The 27,915-nt window shown below is 43.2% G+C and overlaps 1 protein-coding gene across 4 annotated transcripts in view; it reads right to left on the bottom strand.

Annotated features, from left to right (window-relative positions):
* Positions 1-27,915, bottom strand: part of LOC139406958 (liprin-beta-1-like) — an 80,246-nt gene that overhangs the window by 31,364 nt on the left and 20,967 nt on the right. The window contains exons 4-17 of one of the 4 annotated variants that reach the window (XM_071150166.1): positions 21,790-21,879; positions 21,134-21,247; positions 20,879-21,004; positions 13,408-13,500; positions 13,069-13,161; positions 11,873-11,990; positions 11,113-11,157; positions 7,009-7,070; positions 6,742-6,826; positions 3,853-3,998; positions 3,319-3,428; positions 2,179-2,239; positions 2,033-2,065; positions 1,330-1,498 (exon numbers count right to left, since the gene is read on the bottom strand). In XM_071150166.1, the coding sequence (XP_071006267.1) occupies positions 1,330-1,498; positions 2,033-2,065; positions 2,179-2,239; positions 3,319-3,428; positions 3,853-3,998; positions 6,742-6,826; positions 7,009-7,070; positions 11,113-11,157; positions 11,873-11,990; positions 13,069-13,161; positions 13,408-13,500; positions 20,879-21,004; positions 21,134-21,247; positions 21,790-21,879 (1,345 nt within the window). The remainder of the gene's footprint in view (positions 1-1,329; positions 1,499-2,032; positions 2,066-2,178; positions 2,240-3,318; positions 3,429-3,852; positions 3,999-6,741; positions 6,827-7,008; positions 7,071-11,112; positions 11,158-11,872; positions 11,991-13,068; positions 13,162-13,407; positions 13,501-20,878; positions 21,005-21,133; positions 21,248-21,789; positions 21,880-27,915) is intronic. The other 3 variants (XM_071150183.1, XM_071150176.1, XM_071150190.1) reach the window with 3 other exon arrangements.

The following is a 27,915-nucleotide window of genomic DNA, read 5'->3' as shown; positions in this document are numbered from 1 at the left end:
GAAATTCCTACCAACATGTCTACCAACATGTCTACCAATATGTCTTGGAATATAGAAGTCACCCTCAACTCATAAACCATATAAAGTGGGCACCCAAGAGAGTTCAAAACCTAGAATACATTTCTAAGTGTTGGGAGACATTTAATTACAAACGACACGTCAGCTTACACAAGTTTGTGAGTTAGGTGAAAGTCGAAAGTCAACAGTTGGTTGAGTGTGTTTGGGAAGGAATGGGGTGGGGGGGAATGTTATGAGGTCAGGGGTCATATCCAGTACTGGTCATTCCTCCAGAGAGGCCATACTGCAGCCCGCCTTGCCCTGAAGACATAATGGCTCCATTATTCTGAACCTAGCATAGGGGCACTTGCAATCCAGCTGCGGTCATCACAATGTGTTACACAAAGCAAAGAGGCCAAAGGTTACTGAAGGGAAAAACAACAGGGGATATTCATAGTATGATGGTAGGGGCAGGAGGCAGATAACACATACATACAAAGCACACACACACACTAGGCTACATTTTCATAATCAGACAGGGAGAACAGTTTGTGGGACTAGTAATTATGCTGTTTGTATGTATTTTAACTATGGGTGTGGTTTAAGGGACATAAAAATTTTTTTAAAAGCTACATCCAAAAAACTAAGCTCTTTGGAAAGAACCGCTCAGTCTTCAGAATAAAACAAAGACTGTGCAGAGCCGGTGTGGTACCACTCCCCTGCATGTCAGATATGACTCCCTGTGTAAACCCTTTCCATTGTTTCTCCTCTAAACCTCTAACTTCCTTACTGTCTGAATTAAGTGTCAGAAACACGTGGGGTTCGAATTTATTGGCACCATTGATAAAGATGAGGAATGGCTGTATAAAATAAATAATTTAAAATACTAGGCTATATTCTATGCTCCAAAAAATATAGATATTTTATTATTTTATACTAATACAATTGCTCAGAGAAAGACATTTTGCTGTATATACACAGCACATATATTTAAAAGCAAAGAATAACACTACAATCTTACTAATCATGTCATTAACAGTTCAAGTCAAAAGAGCACAAAAGAAGCAAAATAACTGTCAAAAACCATTGAGTAGCAGGGTTATATCTGGGCCCTTATTAAAAAAAGCATCTCAGAGTAAGACTGCTGCTCTAGGATCGGTTTTGCCTTTAAGTTCATAATGAACAAAGTTACATGGACAGGGAGGAGCTGATCCAAGATCAGCACTCCTACTCTAAGTTGCTTTGTGAATATGGGACCTGTCCCCACAAAGCTTCCACCTGAGACCCACAGCCCATTCACGCACACTAGGCGATCCATCCACCCTATCTTACCCAGGTTAGGGGTGCTGGCTGTCCTCTTGCCCCCCTTGATCTTGAAGAAGCCTCGGCCAAAGGAGGAGCGAGCCTTCTTGGTACCGAAGCTGTCATCCTCTGGGCGAGATGAAGAGGGAGACTTGGGCGGGCGCTCGCTGATCTTACTGATATCCTCCACAGCCTTATTCTGAACAGGAATAAAATACAGAGTTGACACGTCAATTTGACATTTTGGTCATTTAGCGGACGATCTTATCCATAGTGACTTACAATCAGCGCATTCAACTAAGGCACAGTAGGTAAAAATAAACATATCACAGTCATTGCAAGTAAAAACCTCCTTCAAAATAGCCGTTATCTGCTAAATCAGTTCACACAATGCCAGAAGCAGGTCATTTCACACACATGTAGTAATAAATAAAACCATCTTTAAGAAATTGCATTTGAAAATAACTGACAGTGTAGAGTTGGCTTTAAGTGTAAAGGATTGATCAATTTCAATGCAATATGATAGAAGGCAATCAAACGCATGCAATGAAACCAAGGTGAAACTCACTCACTTTACTGAGGATGCTAACCTCATAAGGAATAGGTTATCAGCCTTTTAACAAGACGGATGAGGCCAAAGTGGAAAACAATTTAAAGAATGATAAAGAGATAAGCAAAAAATAAAGTGTCTGACCCCGAAATATGGAAAGAAGACTGTAGAGAACAGACTCACCTCTGTTGGCTTTTCGTCAATCACCAATGTAATCTGTCACAGGTATGATGACATGGGATAGAGTGTTAATGACGAAATTCAATGATCAAATCCAATCATGATAATGATGACTTTAGAACTTCAAGGGAATTCAGAAATATCTTTACCTTTTCACTGTTGCTGACATACAAGTTTTCCTGACTCACTGACTTTGGGACACGCAGGAACCTAAAATGGCAAAGCTTATCACAGTGAACACTACAAGACTTTAATCTAGTCAATGTGCCAAGTGGTGCGGTCAAAGTGCGGTACTGAACCGCTGGCCTTCGGCAGGAAGACAATCTGACAGACAGCGGAAGCTTTAAGCAAAAGGATAACGACACGTGGCTTCACACCATGGGCATACTCACTGTGGAGTATCACATGATAGGGGAGCCTCCTGTGACACTTCCTGATCCCCTGCCTCGCTGCAGAGTGTTGGGACTCTAACACCATGCTAACACAGACAAGCTGTGAGCTGCCTGCTACACGCTATACTGTACACTGTCAAACATGGGTGTGGAGGCTATCGATATTTGTCGTAGGAAGTCTTATTTGTCAGTCAAGCAGATTTAAACACCCTTATGGGACACCTTGGACCTCGTGGTGTCCAAATGTCATGAATTATGCCCCATTTACCACGCTAAGGCAAGATGAGGCGTGATATCTTGCCTAGGTGTTGACCTTTTCCATAGCTTGGTCTCATTTGAGTCACTAGGTCTACACACCAGTCAATAAATCTATTTTTCCTAGTCAGCTCACTCTGCTCAGGGGCAAACTAAGGTACATAGGTACTTTGTTCATCTAAGGCAAGATATCACTCTAATGCAAGATATCACTCAACTTGCCTTAGCGTTGACCTTTTCCACAGCTGAGTCTCATTTGAGGAACAAGGTCTACACACCATTCAAGACATCTCTCTTTCTTAGTCAGCTCACTCTGCTCAGGGGCAAACTGGGGTACACAGGTACTTTGTTCATCTAATGTTCAAACTAAGGTACTTTGTTCATCAACAGGTGTGTACACAGTAGCAAAACATTTTGCAATGTAAACGAGTGTCTATTGGGGAAATTCAGGTAGGTCCGTTTCCGCTTTGTCCCCTTTGGTTCCTAGTAAAAAGAACAGCACTGGACAGACACCCAAAGCCAAACACTAACATTGTTCTTGAAGAAAAGCAGATGTTGTTCTGGAAGAAACGTGGAAATTGTCCCACAGGTTTAGCTGAAGCCCGTTACAAAGATTATAGATAATCATCTAGTTCAGCTCACCTCTCAGGTTCAGCTTGGTTAAGCTCTGGCACGCTCTGAGCGCAGGCTGACTGGACTGTAGGGCGGGTTGTTGCTGAAGGCACTTCAGTAGCTCCATAGTGCGTCTCCAGCTATGCATTGAGGCAGAGGACCAAAACGGGGAAAAACATGTAGTAAAATACAACCGCCATCAAAGTCAGATGTTACTTTTCTCTGTTGTGTCAAGGTGTTTTCACTATTTAGTAGACTAAGACTAACGAGCAGTCATGACAATGGTGTTGTCATAATTCAAAAAGTCAAGTGTCACTGCAAAGCTACATTTAATGTTATCAGACTAATTTGACAAAGTGACAGCGACTCAACACCTCGTTCAGAAGTGTGAAATCTAAGGACAGCATGTGTCATCATTGACTGTTTCATTGGTTAGAGGACATCAAGGATTTTTGAGAAGGTCTAATGAGGGTGACAGATGAACTCATAGAAATATAATCTGTTCCGTGATCCAAGGGCCTTAGCCTGTTTAGTCAATCTATAAATCATCACGTAATCCTGTACCTCGTCTGGGCTCTTCGCTGCTACTTCCTCGACTCCAGCTAGCGCGTGCCTCTCCGACTCCAGGGCAACCGGGGTGGTTGTCGTTGACATCACAGAGAGGGAGTTGTCGCTGTTACTCTCATCACTCTCACCATCTTTGGTTTTGTCTGGAATGGAAGATGAGTTATTTTTAGCAGTCAGCTTTGAATGTAGCCTAGAGAGAGTTCAGAGTTGTCCATTCTATTGGAGCCCAATGCCAGAAATGTGAAGCTTTGAAGTTTAAAGATTTGACTTCAAGAACACTTCTATCAGCTCTTACAAATCACTTCTGTATCACTACTTAAACTGCATCTGACAAGTCATTCACAAGGTCAGCATCGTACTACGCCGGCTCTGACGCTTGTCGGATGTGGCAGGGCTTGCAAACCATTACAGACTACAAGGGGAAGCACAGCCAAGAGCTGCCCAGGGACACAAGCCTACCAGACAAGCTAAACTACTTCAACGCTCACTTTGAAGCAAACAACACTGAAACATGCATGAGAGCACCAGCTATTCCGGACAACTGTGTGATCACACTCTCCACAGTCGATGCGAGTAAGACCTTTAAACAGGTCAACATTCACAAGGCCACAGGGCAAGATGGATCACCAGGACGTGTACTCTGAGCATGCACTGACCAACTGGCAAGTGTCTTCACTGACATTTTCAACCTCTCCCTATCCGAGTCTAATACCAACATGTTTCAAGCAGACCACCATAGTCCCTGTGTCCAAAAACACTAAGGTAACCTGCGTAAACAAATACCGACCCATAGCACGTAGCAAGTATGTAGCCATGAAGTGCCTTGAAAGGTTGGTCATGGCTCACATCAACATCATCATCATCCCAAAAACCCTAGACCTACTCCAATTTGCATACCACCCCAACAGATCCACAGATGATGCAATATCCATTGCACTCCACGCTGCCCTTTCCCACCTGGACAAAAGGAACACCTAAGTGAGAATGCTATTCATTGACTAGAGCTCAGCGTTCAACAGCAAAATGCCCTCAAAGCTCATCAACAAGCTAAGGACCCTGGGACAAAACATCTCCCTCTGCAAATGGATCCTGGACTTCCTGACAGGCCTCTCCCAGGTGGTAAGGGTAGGTAACAACACATCCGCCAAGCTGATCCTCAACACAGGGGCCCACTCATGGGTGTATGCCCAGTTCTCTCCTGTACTCCCTGTTCACTCATGACGGCACGGCTAGGCACGACTCCAACACCATCATTACATTTTCCGCTGACACAGGCCTGATCACCGACAACTATGAGACCTCCCTATAGGCTGAGGTCAGAGACTTGGCTGTGTGGTGCCAGGACAACAACCTCTCCCTCAATGTGATCAAGACAAATGAGATGATTGTGGACCATATGAAAAGGAGGACAGAGCATGCCCCCATTCTCATTGACGAGGCTGTAGTGGAGCAGGTTGAGAGCTTCAAGTTCCTTGGCGTCCACATCACCAACAAACTAAGCACACCAAGACAGTCGTGAAGAGGGCACGACAAAACCTATTCCCCCCCAGGAGATAAAAGATTTGGCATGGCTCCTCAGATCCTCAAAAGGTTCTACAGCTGCACCATCGAGAGCCTCCTGACTGGTTGCATCACTCACTGGTATGGCAACTGCTCGGCCTCCGACCGCAAGGCACTACAGAGGGTAGTGCAAACGGCCCAGTACATCACTGGGGCCAAGCTTCCTGCCATCCAGGTCCTCTGTACCAGGCGGTGTCAGAGGAAGGCCCTAAAAATTGTCAAAGACTCCAGCCACCCTAGTCATAGACTGTTCTCTCAGCTACCGCACGGCAAACGGTACTGGAGCACCAAGTCTAGGTCCAAGAGGCTTCAAAACAGCTTCTACCCCAAGCCTCCTGAACATCTAGTCAAATGGCTACCCAGACTATTTGCACCGGTTTCCTCCAGTATCTTCACAAGGTCCTTTGCTGTTGTTCTGGGATTGATTTGCACTTTTCGCACCAAAGTAAGTTAATCTCTAAGAGACAGAACGCATCTCCTTCCTGAGTGGTATGACGGCTGCGTGGTCCCATGGTCTTTATACTTGCGTGCTATTGTTTGAACAGATGAACATGGTACCTTCAAGCATTTGGAAATTTCTCCCAAGGATGAACCAGATTTGTGGAGGTCTACAATTTTTTTTCTTGGCTGATTTCTTTTGATTTCCCCATGATGTCAAGCAGAGGCACTGAATTTGAAGGTAGGCCTTGAAATACAACCACAGGTACACCTCCAATTGACTCAAATGATGTCAATTAGCCTATCAAAAGCTTCTAAAGCCATGACATAATTTTCTGGAATTTTCCAAGCTGTTTAAAGGCACAGTCAACTTAGTGTATGTAAACTTCTGACCCACTGGAATTGTGATACAGTGAATTATAAGTGAAATAATCTGTCTGTAAACAATTGTTGGAAACATTACTTGTCATGCACAAAGTAGATGTCTTAACTGACTTGCCAAAACTATAGTTTGTTAACAAGAAATTTGTGGAGTGGTTAAAATGACTCCAACCTAAGTGTATGTAAACTTCTGACTTCAGCTGTATGCATTGTCACTTTAATAACTCTACCTACACGTACATACTACCTTAAATAACCGGTGCCTCCTCACATTGACTCTGTATCGGTACCCCCTGTATACAGTCCCGCCATTGTTATTTCACTGCTGCTCTTTAATTACTTGTTACTTTTATCTCTGATTCTTGTCTGTATTTTTTGAAACTGCATTGTTGGTTAGGGGCTTGTAAATAAGCATTGCACTGTAAGGACTACTACACCTGTTGTATTTGGCGCATGTGACTAATAAAATTTGATTTGATTTTAGAAATAGAACATGGCTTCTCAAACCTTTCTTCTCTTGCACTGACATCACCATGTCCTGGACCTTCTTGTAGCGCTGCAGCGACTGCCTCAGCTCCTCAATCTTACGATCCTACAGGTGCAGAGGGGTCACACAAAGGTCAAAGTACAAGCCAGGTGACAAGGTACAGAGAGATCATTTTTTTGAACAGAGGTTCGGAGAGGTTGTAACCTCTTCTTTGGCCTGCCACATTAAACTTGACAAGACAAACTATCCGAGAGTAATGAGATGGGGTCAACTGTAGTTCACTGTACCTTCTCCTCATTAGCTGCCATCAGTGACTCCACCGCTTTTTTCATTCTCTGCACTTCCACATCTGGAGGGTGAAGAACTGGATTTCAGTAAGTGAATATACAGCAGTCAACCATGGTCAATTCTGGGCAAAGATATGTCTGGGGTCCTCTGACTGACTCATCCATTGTGATCCATGGTACAACAGTATATATACAGTATATATATCTATTCAGAGTGGCGTCTCTGTCCGTTGTCAATATACATCGTTATACAACAGTACTATCTAAACAGACAGGGAATGCTCCTGAGGGACATTTTGGCTCCCTGTCCATCTAGTCTAACCACTTCCTAGTCTCACAGTAAGATAAACACACCATCTAACACAGTTGGGGGAACCTTGAGGTGGATGATTTGGACTTGGTGGGTACAGCCATGTCAATGTGCTGTTCTGTCACAAAGACATAATGAGAGGAGACATTGTGAGGAGGACAAGGATGATTTTGATGAGGGTTAGCAGACAGCACACTGGGTGTTGATGGTGGGAGCAAGTGGTGAGAGGAGACAGAGGTAAGGAAAGGGTGAGGAGAGGCCTGTGTTAAAAAGGTGATTATTGTTGTTTGTAGGCGAAAGCAGGATAGAAGCACAGACTGAACAGTGAGCTCGCATCCATGACACGACAGGTGGCAGAAAGGGATGTTTTTTTGTGTTTTTCTTTTTACATGTAGACAGGTTATGCATCTTATACACACTCCCCTACGTATTTATTTGGACAGTGAAGCTAAAACGTTTAATTTGGCTCTATAATCCAGCATTTTAGATTTGAAGTACATAACGTCACCTTTCAATTAAGGGTATTTTCATACATTTCTGTTCTACCATTTAGAAATTAATGCACTATATGTATCAAGTCCCCCATTGTCAAGGTGTCTTACATATTTGGACAAATTCATTAATAATTTAACACATTTTGTCAAAAGTTTAGTATTTTGTCTTATATATACACACAGTACCAGTCAACAGTTTGGACACCTACTCATTCAAGGGTTTTACTTTATTTTCACTATTTTCTACATTGTTGAATAATAGTGTAGACATCAAAACTATGAAATAACACATGGAATCATGTAGTAAGCAGAAAAGTGTTAAATCAAAATATATTTTAGATTCTTCAAAGTAGCCACCTTCTGCCTTGACAACAGCTTTGCACACTCTTGGCATTCTCTCAACTAGCTTCACCTGGAAGGCTTTTCCAACAGTCTTGAAGGACTTGTGCTTAGCACTTGTTGGCTCCTTTTCCTTCACTCTGTGGTCCAACTCATGCCAAACCATCTTAATTGGGTTGAGGTTGGGTGATTGTGGAGGCCAGGTCATCTGATGCAGCACTCCATCACTCTCCTTCTTGGTCAAATAGTCCTTACACAGCCTGTAGGTGTGTTGGGTCATTGTCCTGTTGAAAAACAAATGATAGTCCCACAGAGTGAAGGAAAAGGAGCCAACAAGTGCTCAGCACAACTCCTTCAAGACTGTTGGAAAAACATTCCAGGTGAAGCTGGTTGAGAGAATGCCAAGAGTGTGCAAAGCTGTCATCAAGGCAAATGTTGGCTACTTTGAAGAATCTCATAAAATATATTTAAATTTGTTTAAAACTATTTTGCTTACTACATGATTCCATTTCATAGTTTTGATGTATTCAAAATACATTCTACAATGTAGAAAATAGTCAAAATAAAGAAAAACCCTTGAATGAGTAGGTGTGTCCAAACTTGACTGGTATTGTATTTCTAGCACACAATGACGACATTAAGCTTGTGAATCCATAAACTTGTTTGATGAATTTGCAGTTGTTTGTGATATTTATGCCACTATCTTTCTCACTAATCGGTATTCACGATTGACTCATGATTTTCCGTAATGATGGTAGCATCCACATGAATGTAGAAGTGTTCAAGTACATATTCTATTCTTATTTAAAATAAAAAAAGGTGACTCCAAAATGACACAATACATTATTTACCATGAATTTATACACTATTAAGTGAATCACTACTAAGTGAATCAGACATATTAGTACTGTGCCCCTGGAGCAAATTAGAGTTAAGTGCTTTGCTCAAGGAGACAGACAGATTTTTCACCTTGTCAGCTCGGTTATTCAAACCAGCAACCTGATGTTACTGGCTCAATGCTCTAACCACTAGGCTACCTGCCGCTCCACATTTCTGAACGGTTAAATAGATACAGTGCATTCAGAAAGTATTCAGACCCTTTGACTTTTTACACATTTTGTTACATTGCAGCCTTATTCTAAAATTGATGACATTGTTTTACAAACAATAACCCATAATGACAAAGCAATTGTTTTTGTTTATTTTTTGCAACAAAAAAACAAACAGAAAAATCACACAAGTATTCAGACCCTTTACTAAGTACGTTGTTGAAGCACCTTTGGCAGATATTACAGCCTGGAGTCTTCTTGGGTATGACGCTACACGCTTGGCACACCTGTATTTGGGGTGTTTCTTTCATTCTTCTCTGCAGATCCTCTCAAGCTCTGTCGGGTTGGACGGGGAGCGTCGCTGCCACCACCATGCTTCACCGTAGGGATGGTGCCAGTTTTACTCCAGATGTGACGCTTGGCATTCAGGCTAAAGAGTTCAATCTGGGTTTCATCAGACCAGACAATCTTGTTTCTCATGGTTTGAGAGTCCTTTAGGTGCCTTTTGGCAAACTCCCAGCGGGCTGTCATGTGCCTTTTATTGAGGAGTGGCTGCCGTCTGGCCACTCTACCATAAAGGCTTAATTGGTGGAGTGCTGCAGAGATGGAAAACCTTCCGGAAGGACAACCATCTCCACAGAGGAACTCTGGGGCTCTGTCAGAGAGACCATCGTGTTCTTGGTCCCCTCCGTGACCAAGGCCCTTCTCCCCTGATTGCTAGGTTTGGCCAGGCGGCCAGCTCTAGGAAGAGTCTTGGTGGTTCCAAACTACTTCCATTTAAGAATGATGGAGTCCACTGTGTTCTTGGGGACCTTCAATGCTGCAGACATGTTTTGGTACCCTTCCCCAGATCTGTGCCTCGACACAATCCTGTCTCGGAGCTCTACGGAGAATTCTTTCAACCTCATTGCTTGGTTTTTGCTCTGACATGCGCTGTCAAGTGTGGGACCTTATACAGACAGGTGTGTGCCTGTCCAAATCATGTCCAATTAATTGAATTTACCACAGGTGGACTCCAATCAATGGAAACAGGATGTACCTGAGGTCAATTTCCAGTCTCATAGCAAAGGGTCTGAATAGGGTCTGTAATGATTTTTTATTGTTTTTTGTAATACATTTGGAAAACTTTCTAAAAACCTGTTTTCACTTCATTATGGGGTATTGTGTGTAGACTAATGAGGGAAAAAAATATTTAATACATTTTAGGATAAGGCTGTAACGTAACAAAATGTGGAAAAGCGGTCTGAATACTTTCCGAATGCACTGTATGAAAATAGGCTCAAATAAAAAGGTGAAATTCTGTACTATCGCCTCAAAACATTTGATCTAAAATCCCAAATGCTGGAGTATAGAGACAAATTAAGTTTTATTTACAAATAAATACGTAGGGGAGTGTCTTTCTTATTCTCTAGGGCAAACTTAAAGCACAATTCGTAAGTTTGATTCCCATTGTAATCAATATGTTGTGTAGAAAGTTTTTGAGGCTGTTGAAATCACAATACCAAAGAGGCGCAGGTGAGTTAATTTGAACAGTATATATTTCTTGTTGTTGTGTGCAGGTTGCGTTTCACACTATTTGCATTTGAACTTCATCTGGTTGCCACGGAGAACAAAAAACGAACAGATTTCATCTTTAAGATATTTCCATTAAGTAAACTTACTCTACCATTCTTAAAGTACATAAAGGCCAACCTTTCTGCAATATAAACCAAAAATAAAATACCGGTGGCTGAACTGAACTGAAGTGATAATAAAACAATTGCACAGAGTATACATTGTATTAAATAGCTTTCCAATGGGTTATGGAGAAGCAAGGTTCAGATGGGTCATTCATGCCCATACATGCAACAGTGACAGTTGTGCAAGAGCAAATAATAATAAATACAAGCATTGATAAAACCCATAACCTTACGTTTCTCTTTCAGCCTCTTTTTAAGAGTTTCATCTGGGTGAGAGACTAAACAGGACACAGAATTACTGTATGAAACAAAAACTGGCTCCAGATTCTGAAGACTGTCCATCATGACTTCTGTCAAGACTGGATTATTTTAAATCATGTTGATTGGTCACAAAATATGACAGACATTTCTGAGATAATATTTTTTAAGCATAATAAGACATAAATGCTCATACATGCTTAGAACACGTTATAATGCATTATAACTATCGGCTTTAAGTAAAGCTTTACCAAAATGTTTTCATCTGGGCTTAAATGGAACATGTTTGTCTTATAGGGTTGGTTTCCCAGACACATATTTAGGCTAGTCTTGGACAAATAACCACATTTGAAAGAAATTTTAATACTGTGTTATTATTATAATTAGGTGGGTGCTTAAATTTGTCCAATTGGAAAATCGTTTTTTTGCAAATCCCACTACCTGAAACACCCTCGGAGAGTGGTGTCACTGTCTGGGATCAACCATTGTCGACGGCGAGCGACTCTGGAGCAATTATGGTTAAGTGCCTTGCTCAAGGGCACAGACAGATTTTTCACCTAGTCGGTTCGGGATTCGAACCAGCAACCTTTTGGTTACTGGCCGAACGCTCTTAACCGCTTAGACTACCTGCCGCACTTCATGCTTTTAGTCTAGGACTAGGCTTAATCTGTGTCTGGAAAACGACCCCATAGAGTAAAGACACAGAGAAACAGTGAATACGGTCCATGATCTCACCTCTGTCTCCACAGTCCATGCCACCCGGGGTGTTGGCTCTGAACCCAGTCTCGCCGTGTAACCTCCTCACCTCTCTGTCCCTTCCCTCCAGCTGCCTCCTCAGCGTCACCAGCTCCTCCTGCTCAACACACAACAGTTAGACAGGGACATCATCCCAAAAAACACTGGCTGCATTCCAGACCGACTAAATTGCAGACGTTGCATTGCCAATGGCTGTGTGCCACGTCATCGACTGTGCAGTAGAGCATCAGATTACTATATCGTGTGGTGCGGTTAACTGATATGTTAACCACCTATGCAGGTGTTGTGAGATCTGGCAGGCGTCTGCAACGTAGTCAGCCAGGAATGTGGCCACTGACTTATCACCCCCCCTATTTTACCCCCTTTCATGCCCAACACCCATCACCACAAACAAACCATAACAACCATTCAGATGCTGACTTGGCAGGCAGAGACAATGGTCACACCTGCTCTGGGAGTATGTGTTTAAGAGGGGGAGGTAGGGATGTAGGGGTCAGTGCAAGGGTCTGGGGTGGTAGGGTCTGGGGTGGTTGGGTCTGGGGTGGTTGATGTCTCAGCAAGTGCTGGAGGGGCCGTTTTACATGGCAGTGTCAAAATAGCCTGGTCCCAGTCCTGTTTGTGCTGTCTTGCTAAGTCAATTGACGTGACAAGGACAACAGGTGTTGGCAAAACAGCACAAACAGATCTGGGACCAGGCTAGAGTGAAAAGGTCATTATTTCAAAACAAACTAAAAGGCAAACTGAGAAATTAAACAATCTTTCAGATGGCATTTCATCCATGAGAAGAAGGGAGGGAGGAAAAGAAAGAAACAAATGAGGGCAAAGAAAGCCAAAAAGCACATGTAAAGTGGTTTACATGTGCTACAGTATATGCTTAAACTGGTGCCTTGTGGGTGTCACCTAAAGGAAGGTGTATTTTAGGGTTTATATTTACGTTTAAGTGCTTTGGCTTTTTCACTGGCACCAAAAAAATAATGTATTTAATCATTTGGATCAGTGTGTTTTAGATTATATTTCTGATTACACACCCCTTTAATTTCATCTAGAGATGGGTAAAAACAAAAACACAAAAAACAGCAGTTGAAACAATCTTGCTCAAAAACCAAAAACTAAACCAAAGTAAAAAGTAGAAAGACATTAGATGGCAACAAGCAGAAACCCTGGGAGAAGCCAACCTTCAGTGCCTGCAGTTTGTGCTCGTTCCTCTGTTTCTCATACTGCATCTGGCCCACTTTGATTTTCAGGCTAGAAAGCTTGGCCATTAGCGACTAGTAGCAGTGGAGAGGAAGGTAAAGCCAAGGAAAAAGAGAAAAAGAGAGATGTCATAAGAGAAGCGATGCCAAAAAGGAGGAGGGGATACCCAAAGAGCTGACAAGTAGTCAAAAGAAAAGGATATACGTGTAAAAAATAAATGGCTAGGTAAAAGCTTTCCTTTTGGAAGTAGATAATTATCTGCAGAATTATGCTTGCGTACTGCAGTATAGGTAGGCCAACCCTAACTCATGATAACTAACCTTAGTGGATTTGAGTTTCTTCTCATACTGTAGTCTTTCACTCTCCATCTCAGTCACTTTGTACCTCAGCTCATTAATCTCCAGACCCATGTCCTGAGAGGGGAGAGAAAGACTGACTTACACGGGGGAAGGAGGGAAGCTGTATACGTGCTTGTTAAATCAGAGAATTTCACCCTGGTGGCTTGATAAATCAGTAAGATATGATCCCAGAGGAACAAGCAATGTAACAGAAATCTAGAGAGGAACCAGGCTCTGAGGGGTGGCCAATCCTCTTCTGGCTGTGCCGGGTTGAGATTATGACAGTACATGGCCAAGATGTTCAAATGTTCATAGATGGCCAGCAGCATCAAATAATAATAATAATCACAGTAGTTGTAGAGGGTGCAACAGGTCAGCACCGCAGGAGTAACCTTGATAACATGTTATCAATGACATCACTTGAATGGTTCATCTGAAAGGCATCCCAGATTACAATGCATGTTAGTAGCCTCACTGAGAATGTCTTTATTTTGACAACAAAAAATATGAAAATTAGTGCTTTTGTAAAAGGCTATCCTGTTAGAGTAACAAGTAACATGACATGAACTCTAAATTGACAAAAACATTTATACTGTGCAAGGTTAGCTATGATATCTAGCCAACTAGTTCAAAAACCCAGCAAGCTCAGCTATCATTGATGAATATTTTGCTAGCTACTGTAGTGACCGAAGCAGAACAGCTTGCTACCTGTGCAGGATTTTACAATGGATTATGAATTTCACTATGGACATTGGCAGCATCATTTGATGACTCACAACTAGCTGCAATTGATTTAATAGGAGTGGACACACATAAATAATCAAATATCAAGCATTACTAGCAGGCCAACGCTCTGGTTAAAGCGGATGTCCTCAGATAAACTTGACTGAGGACACTGGGCCCAGTGTCCTCAGTCAAGTTTAGAGCCTACGTGCAATAACATGATTATCCGAAGGACACATGGCTGCCACCACTCAAATATACTCCCCTGTAAACTACAAAGAACATCCTGCAACACTAACGAGCTTAGAGTGCCAAACTATCTCACTGACATTGCAGGAGTGCATGCAAGGATCAAAGACAGGAAACACCTGAGCCTAAAGCAGACACTGCCAGTCCCCCTATCTCACGCTTCCTCGACACACAAACATTTCATGAGCACGCACACTCACACTCCACCCCCCTCTACTGGTCGGGTGCCAAGAGCAGAGGACTCTTCTGTGCACCAATGGGGCTCCTGCTCTGGCTAGAGCAGGCCCGCCTCCAACTCTTCAGGACCAGTCAGAAGACCAACACGACGAGACTCCACCTACTTTATTCTGTGTATACATTCTGCTGTAAACTCTGGCTAAGAAGCCTTTTCAGCTGACTCCTTACTGAGTCATATGACTAGGTCCGTGCACGCTTTTCTGCCGGACAAGATATCTTTGACTCAATAAACTGCCTTTTTGCTACACCTGATTCCACTCTGTCCAGCGTTGTTGTTTTGCACTCCCTCTCCTGTATGTGAACACCAACAAATTGGTAGCAGAGGATGGTTGTCCTGAATTCGATCTATGATAAGTTGTTGTGAGAGGACGAGACAATTCATCGGCTCAAAATCAGACGGAAGAGTGACCTGTAGTACAGGAGACCATCAACCATTCGTCTTGCCTCAGGAAACCTGATCAGAGCGCTCTACCAAAAGGTAAGCAGAACCTGTTAAATCTAAATCTGCATATTATATTATAGTCTAAACCAAATTTTGATCAGAAGTACTGAGTGTGAGTATGAATTGTTGCCAAATTATTTTGACATAAGAACCAAAGGCATTGATCAAAGAGATTTTGATTTTATTTTTAATTGGACTGTTTTTGACCAATGCACTAGATTCCCCCTGGGATCCGGTTTGTTCTGAAATCTGCATAGAAAACTGTCCTATTATATATATATATATATATATATATATATATATATATATATATATATATATATATATATATATATATATATATATATAGGTTGTGTATGAGGTGAGGTTAAACCGAGGCTGTGTTCTAGTGTATAATGGATAAGTGAATTGTGTGATTTATTTTAATTGGACTATGTTTGACCAATGTATTAGATTCCCCCTGGGATCCGGTTTGTTCTGAAATCTGCATAGAAAACTGTCCTATTATATATATAGGTTGTGTATGAGGTGAAGTTAAACCGTGGCTGTGTTCTTTTACATAATGGATACTGAAAACTAATGTAAACTGAGTGAATTGTTTTTGACACATGATGAAAATTTGATGTGACGTTCCACGATTTTGAGACCGGGGAAATTAAATCCATAGACTACAAATCCCATATCCAATTGAGAGAAACGTTTGTTGCGGAGTAACCGCCATGCTAAGTTATGTAACTGGGTTATATGTACTCGTACTGCTAGTCTAGCCACCTAGTAGTCTAGTCATCGTGCCGCTTTCAGAGCATCTTGTACACCCGCTGAAAGAGCCGCCGAGCTGAGCACTGAGTTTTGATTGACAGCCGCCGAGCTAAACACTGATTTTTAGTTTCTCATTTCTGTTGGTATTTCCTAAAGTACTAAAATTATTCTGACAATTGTTATAGAACCGCTTGAATTTACTGATATATTGTTCCAAGAGGAAATTACTGGGTTATTTCTAGATAATACCTAAATAATTCTTTTTTGGTTCTCCTATTTCTGTTGGTATTTCCTAAAGTACTAAAATTATTCTGACAATTGTTATAGAACTGCTTGAATTTACTAATATATTGTTCCAAAAGGTAATTGCTGAATTATTTTTAGAAAGTACTTAAATAAGCCGCCGAGCTGAGCACTGACTTTTGATTGACAGCCGCTGAGCTAAACACTGACTTTTAGTTTTCCTATTTCTATTGGTATTTCCTAAAGTACTAAAGTTATTCTGACAATTGTTATAGACCCGCTTGAATTTACTAATATATTGTTCCAAAAGGTGATTGCTGAATTATTTTTAGAAAGTACTTAAAAAAATCACTGAACATATTTAAATAAAGTACCGGAGAAACACGTAACTGTCACCACATTACTGATAAAATCTTTGTGTGCGAGGGTGGGGTGCAAGAGATAAATCTGTGCCAGCACCGCGAATACATCCCTGGTCTCGATCAAGGACGGGCTAAGTATACAAAGATAGAAATAAACACATATTACACAGGACATAGTACAGGACTGACTGAAACCTAGAGGACACATTACAGACATTACCAGATGAGCTAGAACACCATAGGAGCCAAATAAGACCTTTTTCAGATAATCACTGCTTTAGTTATATCTTGCCTAACCGCGTTAATAATTACCTTAGCAGTTCACGTAATTATTTTGTGATAACATGTCTGGCTCAACTACACCCAAACTCAAGTTCAATGAATACTTAGAACAGCGCATGACTGATAGAGCGGGAGGGAAGGACCAGTATAAAAAAATAAAGAAAGTGTGGGAAGGGGTAAAACTAAAATGGATGCAGGCAGGTTACCTTAGAGGGGGACCTCCAGTAGACGAGGAACTCCAATCTATGCAGAAAGGGCTAGAAGAAGCCGTAGAGGGGACGACAGCAAGTGAGACAGAGGGGAACAAGACTCATTTGTTCAAAAAGGAAGGCACTAAAGAGAGAGTGAGCAAAAGCGGAGTTGAAAAAAGGGACATGGGCGATAGAAGAGAGTAGGAGGGTGCTACAAAAAAAAAACTGGACATGATGTGTGTGGCCTCAGCAGAGACCAAAACTCCACTCGAGAGTTTTCCCACAGTTCCCCAAGTTGCCAACACCAGCACGGCGTCTGCTCCTCCCTCACTATACCCAGAAATACCAATAGAGGTGGCCCAACCTCCGCCATACTCAATGGGGCATAATCAACAAGGCCCATCTCACAACCCGTTCAATGGTAACCCTTTCCTCACCAGGACCCAGCCCGCAATACAGGCCCCAGTCCTAAGTGTACCAAACCCCAACTACTTCCATCTAAAGTGTTCCCCGCGAAGCCTCCAAGTCGAGGAAGGGTCCTACCTCAGCCACGAGAGTCAGGCAACGGAAGATGAAGAGGAGCGCAACAGAAAGACACCCACCAGTTCAGAAATAGACTGTGAAATACAACACTTAAGAAGAGAACTAAGTGAATCAATAGCCCAAGTGAAGGGACTGATGAACGATGAAGGCAGAGGGATGGGTGAGTACCACATCGAAGGCATAGTGAAGGGAAAGTTGACTGACGTAACCGACACACAGGTGGCGACCGCCACCCGGAAGTCTGCCAGGGTGGCTGGACTAAGATCTAAAGGAGTGACCACCAGAGAATACTGGGACCTGGAGCCCAGCAGCTGATTCACGCTACGTAGAGTACCAACCTTGGCAAATGACTGACCTGACCACATTGATGGAACAGATGCCCAGCCTACATGGAGGAGCCTCCGCATGGCTACACCAGCTGCAGACTGACCTCCGGTCTGGATCTCTGCCTAGGAGACATGAAAGCACTACTAGCCAGAGCCACCAACCATGGCACCATGAACGGCATCATGACAGCAGCCGACCTCAGAGACCAGCCACCCACCCTGCCCCTAGATCATTTCAGGACCATTTTATGGGATGAACTGCGCAGATCTTACCCTACTGAAAGGAACTATGCCACTCTGTCCTCCTTCACTATCAGGACGTCGAGGAGCACCAGGAAGAGGGAGAGGAAGAGGAGGACCCCCACCTCTACACTACAGCCCACCAGAACCTAGCTATATGCAGCAGGAACAGCCGGAATACAACCACCCAGGATCCAGCCACATGCAGCAACAGCAAGATATGGCAGGGAACGCTATGCCCTGGCAATGAAGATGTCCCCCACCCACTGCAGGAGAAGGGAGCTAACTTACTGAAAAAAAAATATATATATATTTCTCGTTTTTATAATAGTATTCACGTCTAATAGATGTGAAGAGGGGGATTTGTTATATAAATAATCAAATATCAAGCATTACTAGCAGGCCAACGCTCTGGTTAAACCGGATGTCCTCAGATAACTCTGGGCCCAGTGTCCTCAGTCAAGTTTAGAGCCTACGTGCAATAACATGATTATCCGAAGGACACATGGCTGCCACCACTCAAATATACTCCCCTGTAAACTACAAAGAACATCCTGCAACACTAACGAGCTTAGAGTGCCAAACTATCTCACTGACATTGCAGGAGTGCATGCAAGGATCAAAGACAGGAAACACCTGAGCCTAAAGCAGACACTGCCAGTCCCCCTATCTCACGCTTCCTTGACACACAAACATTTCATGAGCACGCACACTCACACTCCACCCCCCTCTACTGCTCGGGTGCCAAGAGCAGAGGACTCTGCTGTGCACCAATGGGGCTCCTGCTCTGGCTAGAGCAGGCCCGCCTCCAACTCTTCAGGACCAGTCAGAAGACCAACACGACGAGACTCCACCTACATTATTCTGTGTATACATTCTGCTGTAAACTCTGGCTAAGAAGCCTTTTCAGCTGACTCCTTAGAGTCATATGACTAGGTCCGTGCACGCTTTTCTGCCGGACAAGATATCTTTGACTCAATAAACTGCCTTTTTGCTACACCTGATTCCACTCTGTCCAGCGTCGTTGTTTTGCACTCCCTCTCCTGTATGTGAACACCAACAACACTTAACATCCCTACCGGTCTGTAGCTAACTCTTTCATAACACTTAGCTAGCTAGGTTGCATTGACTGAAAACTCATTTTTTTAGCCAGCTGTTTATAGCCCAGCAAGCTAGATAGCCTTTCCTAATTTGGCACATTTGAAGTCCCTCACCGCAAACCATATTGAATACTGTTTTATGCATAGTGTACACAATATCTGCCTGCAGAAGTGACTATTATTGTTGGCATTACCATGCAGTTAGCTAATTTAATCAAGTTGTTTGCTGTTAGCTAGCTTGCTGGCTAACAAAGCCCGATCCAATGACCATTTCAAAAATACTGTAATGTTTAACAGCTAGACCTTGCTCGCTAAATGAACACAAAAACATATGCAAGTGGGGCTTTGACTGGACTATACAGGATTGATGACGCTAGCTACATGCTTTGTTATTTTGGACGTCATGCATTTAGCTAGCTTGCTAATGTTAATGTCGGGTAACAGTTAATGTTACATTCGATGCCCCTGCCCATGTGAAAATCACTAATGTAACCTACAGCTGAATGAGCTCAAACACGTATGCAAGTGGATTTTTGACCTGACTATACAGGCTTGTTAACATTATTGTTTGTATTTAGTTTTTCCATCTCAATTGGTCATTTTAGCTTTAAGTTGATTAACTTCTTGATCAGTCTTAATTTAAAAAAGCCATGAGTAAAGTAGGTGTGCGGACGCTCTACCATTATCATGACGTTGTTCCAATATGGCTGCGGCAACATCTCTCTTAGCCTGTGCTAGGCGCTCAAAAAACATCTAATATGTTCTAAAAGCATTTTCATAACATCACGTTCAACAAGGTTACCTAACATGGACATGTAAAACAATGTTGTAGGTTGATTGGAGCATATCAGTTCCACTTTAATTAAAACTTGGCCTTGGTTTTCATTTTCATTGAAAATATATATTTTGAACCCTGATGAAGGCAGCCTAGGTGTCGAAACGGTTTATTAAACGTATTGCATCGTGGCCATTAGAGTGTGTGGCTTTTCCTTATCTAAGTAAATGGTAACATCATTCTTTTTTTTAATCAAAAGAAGCCTATACCGAGAACCATATTATAGTTTTCTCCGACATAGTCCAAGGCCTACTACTGATCCTCATGGAGACCATATCTGTTCTGGAGGGACTGCTTTGCAGAGACAGTAGAAATCCCAGAGCAGGTTAAGAGATGTGACAGGAAAGTGCCTCTGGTGGGGAGTACCTCTGTGTTCTGCTCTCCCAGATAGGCTGTGAAGCGGAACATACTGGACTGTTCCAGTGGACTGGAAGAGACGGCTGTGACACAACAATAACATGACGTGTTTGAGAGCTGTCCAAGAATCCACCACAGTTCATTGGAGTCCAAATACACACTCCCTTTGTTCTCCTTTCCTCCAAACTTCCACGTAAACAAGATAAGAACATCACCATTTGTTCATTGTTTGCAACCATACAACCAGAGGAAAAATACATCTTCCAATTTCCTATTATCAAAGCCCTGAAGCTTCACATTCATGTAAGAGCAACTCATTCATACCTTCAAACATAAGACAATTATATTACCTCTGGCCATGGCAAGGATGACATTCCCTTGGAAGTGAATGGTCTCTATTGCCCCAACACACTATGGTTTTGAGCACATGATGATGCAAGCCTTCCCTCCCCCAAACAGGTTTCAGGCAGCATGAAAGGGTAAGTGTGTGCGTGTCAGAAAGACAGAGGGAGAGAGAAAGACTAAGAAGAATCAGTCCTTAAACAGAGGCCTCCCATCACACACCTCACTGTCCCTGAAGTCAAAGTGCAGTATGTCCTTCTCAAATGAGTTCAGCTTCAGTTTCAAGTTGGACACCTCAGCCTTTAGGTCCAGTTTCTGAGTCTCTAGAGTCGTTCTGCACAGGAGCTCCTGCGAAATAACAAAACACGCTAAATATAAACACACACACACAGCTTGCTTGCTGGGTTTTGTTGTTCAGCAGCTTTGACAAAATAACAACAAAGACCCCTTTTCAGGGGCCGTCTCATCCAAACTGACCTGTTGTAGCATCTCCTCAGTGGTGTTCAGTTTCTCCCGGTGTTCATCCAGACACATTTCCAAGTCCCTTATCTTCTCCCCCTGCGCCTCCACCTGGTCTGTCAACACACTCACCTGCACAGGAACACAAGGGTAACACTAAGTAACTCTTATACCTGTGTAGTTACTCTGTCATTACAATTTAAAGATTAACATATTTATGGTGCATAGTGATTTGTATTTGCAAAGTAATGGAGTTGATTGAGTTTTTGTTATTACACCAAGTTTATTATATAGCCCCGTCCCAGATCTGTTTGTGCCGTATAGCCAACTCCTATGGTGGTTGTCATTCCCAAACTATTTTGTGAGTTGGCTATATACCACAAACAGATCTGGGACCAGGCTACGTTCATTACACTTCATTGCACTAAAAAGGCCACTTAGCATTTGATCGCGGACAGTTGTTACTGAAGAGGGTCACTGCAGACCCCATGGATCGTGTGCAACAGACCATCGATGCACGGATAGAGGGGTGCTGGAGGTGTTCAGAACCTCCTAGATCAACTGACCGCGGCAGCCTAGACTAATCAATACTATTGTGACATTTAATGAGCCATTAATGCTGTCTGGGTAGGATAGCTACTAGCTATGACAGGTTGTGGTGTACTGTACAGTACCTGAAGCACCAGGGATTCCTTGTCACCCTCCAGTCGAGACAGTCTTTCCTGGTAGAGGTCACCACCCATGGAAATGTGGTGGCCATTGGACTGCATGCAGGCATAGAGAAGACAACGTAGTCAGTGAGAGAGTGACACATGGGATTGGTCTGTGAGTGTTAACATACAGACTCCAATTGTCCCTAGTGACAGACTTAACAAATGTTAATCAAGTTATGAGTGGCTGGCCATGGTGGATGCAATATTGGTTATGGGTTCTAAGATTAAGCCTCTACTACACTGGTAAGACTGGTGACATGCTCAGTGCTTAAAGTTGCACTATGCAGAAATCGCTCTGGTTGGAAATTTCCTGGTTGCTAAAACTCTCGCCTAAAAGTTTGCCTAATTTCAGTTTATGTGACAAAAAAAAAAAAAAAAAAGTGTAGAGAATCATTGTACCATCTAAACCGCTGTGAAATATATATTCCATAACGAAAAATACTGTTGTTCCAGCTGGCGTACAAAACCGAAAGTAAAAACAAAAACGGGAAGCATAGGAATAGAGCATAGCACATCTATCGTTTCTTAGACTTGCTTTCAAGTAGAATGATAGGAATGTCAGTTATTGATCTATGTGAATTTGGTCAGGTCGCCCAAAAAGTAACATATTGTCATTAATGTATCAAGATAAAGTCAGATAAACCTAAAGAGTTGTGTTGTGTCACTGGAGTATTTTAAGGGTGAACAGGGCATATTTTAAGTACCTTGAATACGGACAATTATCAAACAATCACACACGAGTCTTCGAGTGACAGCTAGCATGATTGATGTTGCATTTGCCAGCAACACCTTAAATGGTCAAAGAGAGAACAATTTCCAGAGACGAGTGTACACATAGAGAGTTACAGCATTACACAGAGGCTCTGGCATTTCCCTGGCCCAGAGCCTAAATCTCAGTGCTCTCTCCACAGCATACTGTTGGTTCTCAATTCCAACACATCAGTGAGTTGTTTCTCACAGCAGTCTGTGCCAACACTTGGGTTGTATCTCACATTTCCAGGGGAACACTAACTACAGCATATTGTAAGAGTTCAGGGAGATATTTGCTTGGTACATTCAGAGATACGGTTCTTGGGACAATGGAGCCTGATATTAGGGGTGTTTTTGAAACGCTCAAAGCGAGGACAGGCTGAAGAACTGTGAGCAGGCTGAGGATGTACCAGATGGTTCAAACAAACTAGTTGAAGCCCAAGACTTAAATCTGCCTTTACCATGGGAAATCTGCCCTTACCATCAATATTACTTGCCAACGTACAATCATTGGACAATAAATTAGACGAGGTACGAACACGAATATCCTACCAAGGGACATAAAAAAACTAACATCTTATGTTTCACCGAATTGTGGCAGAAAATGTTCAGCTAGCGGAATATACGCTGCACCGGCTAGACAGAACAGCGCACACTGGTAAGACGAGGGGTGTGGTCTGTGTATATTTGTAAACAACAGCTGGTGCACAAAATCTCTTGCTTTTGCTCGCCTGAAGTAGAATATCTCATAAGCTGTAGACCACACTATTTTCTAAGAGCGCTTTCATTAAAGAAATTGTGGCTGTTTATTTATCACCAGACAGACGCTGGCACTAAGACCGCACTGAGTCAGCTGTATAAGGAAATAAGCAAAAGGGGAACCGCTCACGGCGCTCCTAGTGGCCGGGGACTTTAATGCAGGGAAACTGAAATCAGTTTTACGTCATTTCTATCAGCATGTTAAAAGCGCAACCAGAGGGGAAAAAAATTCTAGAACACCTTTACTCCACACACAGACATGTACAAAGCTCTCCCTCACCCTCCATTTGGCAAATCTGACCATAATTTTATCCTCCTGATTCCTGATGACAAGCATAAATGTAAGCAGGAAGCACCAGTAAATGTCGCTAATACTCGTCGGATGTGGCAGGGCCTGCAAACTATTACAGACTACAAAGGGAAGCACAGCCGCGAGCTCCCCAGTGACACGGGCCTACAAGACGAGCTAAATCACTTCTATGCTCGCTTCGAGGCAAGCAACACTGAGGTGTGTGATCACGCTCTCCGTAGCCGATGTGAGTAAGACCTTTAAACAGGTCAACATTCACAAGGCCGCTGGGCAAAACGGAGTACCAGGACGTGTGCTCCGGGCATGTGCTGACCAACTGGCAGATGTCTTCACTCACTTTTCAACATGTCCCTGATTGAGTCTGTAATACCAACATGCTTCAAGCAGACCACCATAGTCCCTGTGCCCAAGAGCACTAAGGTAACCTGTCTAAATGAATACAGGCCCGTAGCACTCACGTTCGTAGCCATGAAGTGCTTTGAAAGGCTGGTAACTGCTCACATTAACACCATTATCCCAGAAACCCTAGACCCACTCCAATTTTCATACCACTCAAACAGATCTACAGATGATGCAATCTCTAATGCACTCCACACTGCCCTTTCCCACCTGGATAAAAGGAACACTGACATGAGAATGCTATTCATAGACTACAGCTCAGCGTTTAACACGATAGCGCCCTCAAAGCTTATCACTAAGCTAAGGATCCTGGGACTAAACACCTCCCTTTGCAACTGGATCCTGGACTTTCTGACAGGCCGCCACCAGGTGGTGAGGGTCGGTAGCAACACATCTGCCACACTGATTCTAAACACTGGAGCCCCTCAGGGGTACGTGCTCAGTCCCCTCCTGTACTCCCTGTTCACGCACGACTGCATGTCCAGGCACGACTCCAACACCCTCATTAAGTTTGCAGATGACAAGTGGTAGGCTTGATCACTGATAACGACGAGACAGCCTATAGGGAGGAGGTCAGAGACCTGGCCGGGTGGTGCCAGAATAATAACCTATCCCTCAACATGATCAAGACAAAGGAGATGATTGTGGACTACAGGAAAAGGAGGACCGAGCACGCCCCCATTCTTATCAACAGGGCTGTGGTGGAGCAGGTTGAGCTCTTCAAGTTCCTTGGTGTCAACATAAATAAACTAAAATGGTCCGAACACACCAGACAGTCGTGAAGAGGGCACGACAAAACCTATTCCCCCTCAGGAGACAAAAGACTTGGCATGGGTCCTCAGATCCTCAAAAGGTTTAACAGCATCCTGACTGGCTACATCACTGCCTGGTACGGCAATTGCTCGGCCTCCGACCGCAAGGCACTACAGAGGGTAATGCGTACGGCCCAGTACATCACTGGGGCAAAGCTGCCTGCCATCCAGGACTTCTCCACCAGACGGTATCAGAGGAAGGCCCTAAAAGACCCCAGCCACCCCAGTCATAGACTGTTCTCTCTGCTACGGCACGGCAAGCGGTACCGGAGCGCCGAGTCTAGGTCCAAAAGGTCTTCTCAACAACCTTTACCCCCAAGCAATGTCTCACATGGAATAGCATTCACCTCTCAGAACAAGAATAGACTGACAAGTTCCAGAAGAAAGGTCTTTGTTACTGGCCCAACGCTCTAACCACTAGAGTACCTGCCTCCCCTTCAACCCCAACCAATAGGTAAAGGGTTTCTATATTACTACTCTGCTGCTAAAACTGACCAGCAAATGTTGGTGATAATGCAGCACCTCATACCATACGTATCCTTTAAATAGCAGCAGAACTCATCAAGATACCATCCCAGATTCCCCACGACACAGTCTCTGACAGGTTGTCTGTAGTGACACCGGAGGGAATAACTCAGACGCCACAACAAAAAGATGTCCCGTATGGTTCTAACCTTTTCTCAACCTAAATCGGGACACAGCAACAGCAGGCCTATATTTATACACGCTATGACATATCTGGACAAACACCAGCCGTAACGAGACACCGCTGTGGAGACTGCTGTGACAAGAGGGATGTAATCAGAGCTGAACATCAACTTTAACGGATAGTAACATTCGTGTCCCATGTCTGTGTACAGTACATCTGTCTTTATGACATTCTCCTAGTCCTCTTTATCTAATCACAGATGTGTGTGTCTCACATCAGGTGTGACAAGGGATTTAAAGTTAATACACATGGCTTATAGTAGGTGCTAAATATATCAAAGTAAATGTTAGTTGATCAATGAAACCAGGAAGACTTTGCAGTCCTCACAATGCAAAAAATTAAACCACATTGACCCATTGTGATTATCATTAGGATCATAAGTGGATGTATACAAAACAGCAACATAGCGCCTATATATTTTTATTTATTTCACCTTTATTTAACCAGGTAGGCTAGTTGAGAACAAGTTCTCATTTACAACTGCGACCTGGCCAAGATAAAGCAAAGCAGTGCAACACAACCAAAACAGAGTTACACATGGAACAAACAAACATAGATAATAAAATAGAAAAAGTGTATATACAGTGTGTGCAAATGAGGTAGGATAAGGGAGGTAAGGCAATAAATGGGCCATAGTGGCGAAATAATTACAATATAGCAAATAAACTGGAGTGATAAAAGTGCAGAAAATGAGTGTGCAAGTAGAGATACTGGGGTGCAAAGGAGCAAAATAACAGTATGGGGATGAGGTAGTTGGATGGGCTATTTACAGGTGGGCTACGTACAGGTGCTGTGATCTGTGAGCTGCTCTGACAGCTGATGCTTAAAGATAGTGAGGGAGATGAGTCTCCAGCATCAGTTATTTTTGCAGTTCGTTCCAGTCATTGGCAGCAGAGAACTGGAAGGAAAGGCAGCCAAACGAGGAATTTGCTTTGGGGGTGACCAGAGAAATAGACCTGCTGGAGCACGTGCTGCGGGTGGGTGCCGCTATGGTGACCAGTGAGCTGAGATAAGGCAGGGCTTTACCTAGCAAAGACTTACAGATGACCTGGAGCCAGTGGGTTTGGCAACGAATATGAAGCAAGGGTCAGCCAACGAGAGCATACAAGTCGCAGTGATGGGTAGTATATGGGGCTTTGGTGACAAAAACAGATGGCACTGTGATAGACTGCATCCAATTTGTAAGTAGAGAGTTGGAGGCTATTTTGTAAATGACATCGCCGAAGTCAAGGATCGGTAGGATAGTCAGTTTTACGAGGGTATGTTTGGCAGCATGAGTGAAGGATGCTTTGTTGCGAAATAGAAAGACGATTCTAGATTTAATTTTGGATTGGAGATGCTTAATGCGAGTCTGGAAGGAGAGTTTACAGTCTAACCAACCACCTAGGTATTTGTAATTGTCCACATATCAGAACTGTCAGAACTGTCCAGAGTAGTGATGCTGGACTGGCAGGCAGGTGTGGGCAGCGATCATTTGAAGAGCATTCATTTAGTTTTACTTGTATTTAAGAGCATTTGGAGGCCACGGAAGGAGAGTTGCATGGCATTGAAACTTGTGTGGAAGTTAGTTAACACAGTGTCCAAACACAGTGTCCAAAGAAGGGCCAGAAGAACCAGCAGCAGCAAGAGCGACATCATTGATGTATACAGAGAAAAGAGTCGGCCCCAGGATTGAACCCTGTGGCACTCCCATAGAGACTGCCAGAGGTCCGGACAACAGGTCCTCCGATTTGACACACTGAACTCTGTCTGAGAAGTAGTTGGTGAACCAGGTGAGGCAGTCATTTGAGAAACCGAGGCTGTTGAGTCTGCCGATAAGAATGTGGTGATTGACAGAGTCGAAGTCCCTGGCCAGGTCGATGAATATCAGCTGCACAGTATTGTCTCTTATCAATGGCAGTTATGATATCGTTTAGGACCTTGAGCGTGGCTGAGGTGCACCCATGACCAGCTCGGAAACCAGATTGCATAGTGGAGAAGGTACGGTGGGATTCGAAATGTTCGATGATCTGTTTGTTAACTTGGCTTTTGAAGACTTTAGAAAGGCAGGGCAGGATGGCTATAGGTCTGTAACAGTTTGGGTCTAGGGTGTCTCCCCTTTGAAGAGGGGGATGACCACAGCACCTTTCCAATCTTTGGGGATCTCAGATGATACGAAAGGGGTTGAACAGGCTAGCAATAGGGGTTGCAACAATTTTGGCTGATCATTTTAGAAAGAGAGGGTCCAGATTGTCTAGCCCGGCTGATTTGTAGGGGTCCAGATTTTGCAGCTCTTTCATAACATCAGCTATCTGGATTTGGGTGAAGGAGATATGGGGAGGCTTGGGCATTTTGCTGTAGGGGGTGCA

Source organism: Oncorhynchus clarkii, chromosome 1, assembly GCF_045791955.1.
Source record: "Oncorhynchus clarkii lewisi isolate Uvic-CL-2024 chromosome 1, UVic_Ocla_1.0, whole genome shotgun sequence".
NCBI classification, from domain to species: domain Eukaryota; kingdom Metazoa; phylum Chordata; class Actinopteri; order Salmoniformes; family Salmonidae; genus Oncorhynchus; species Oncorhynchus clarkii.
Note: the sequence above shows the minus strand (reverse complement) of the source record. Positions and strands in the feature narration are given on the sequence as shown.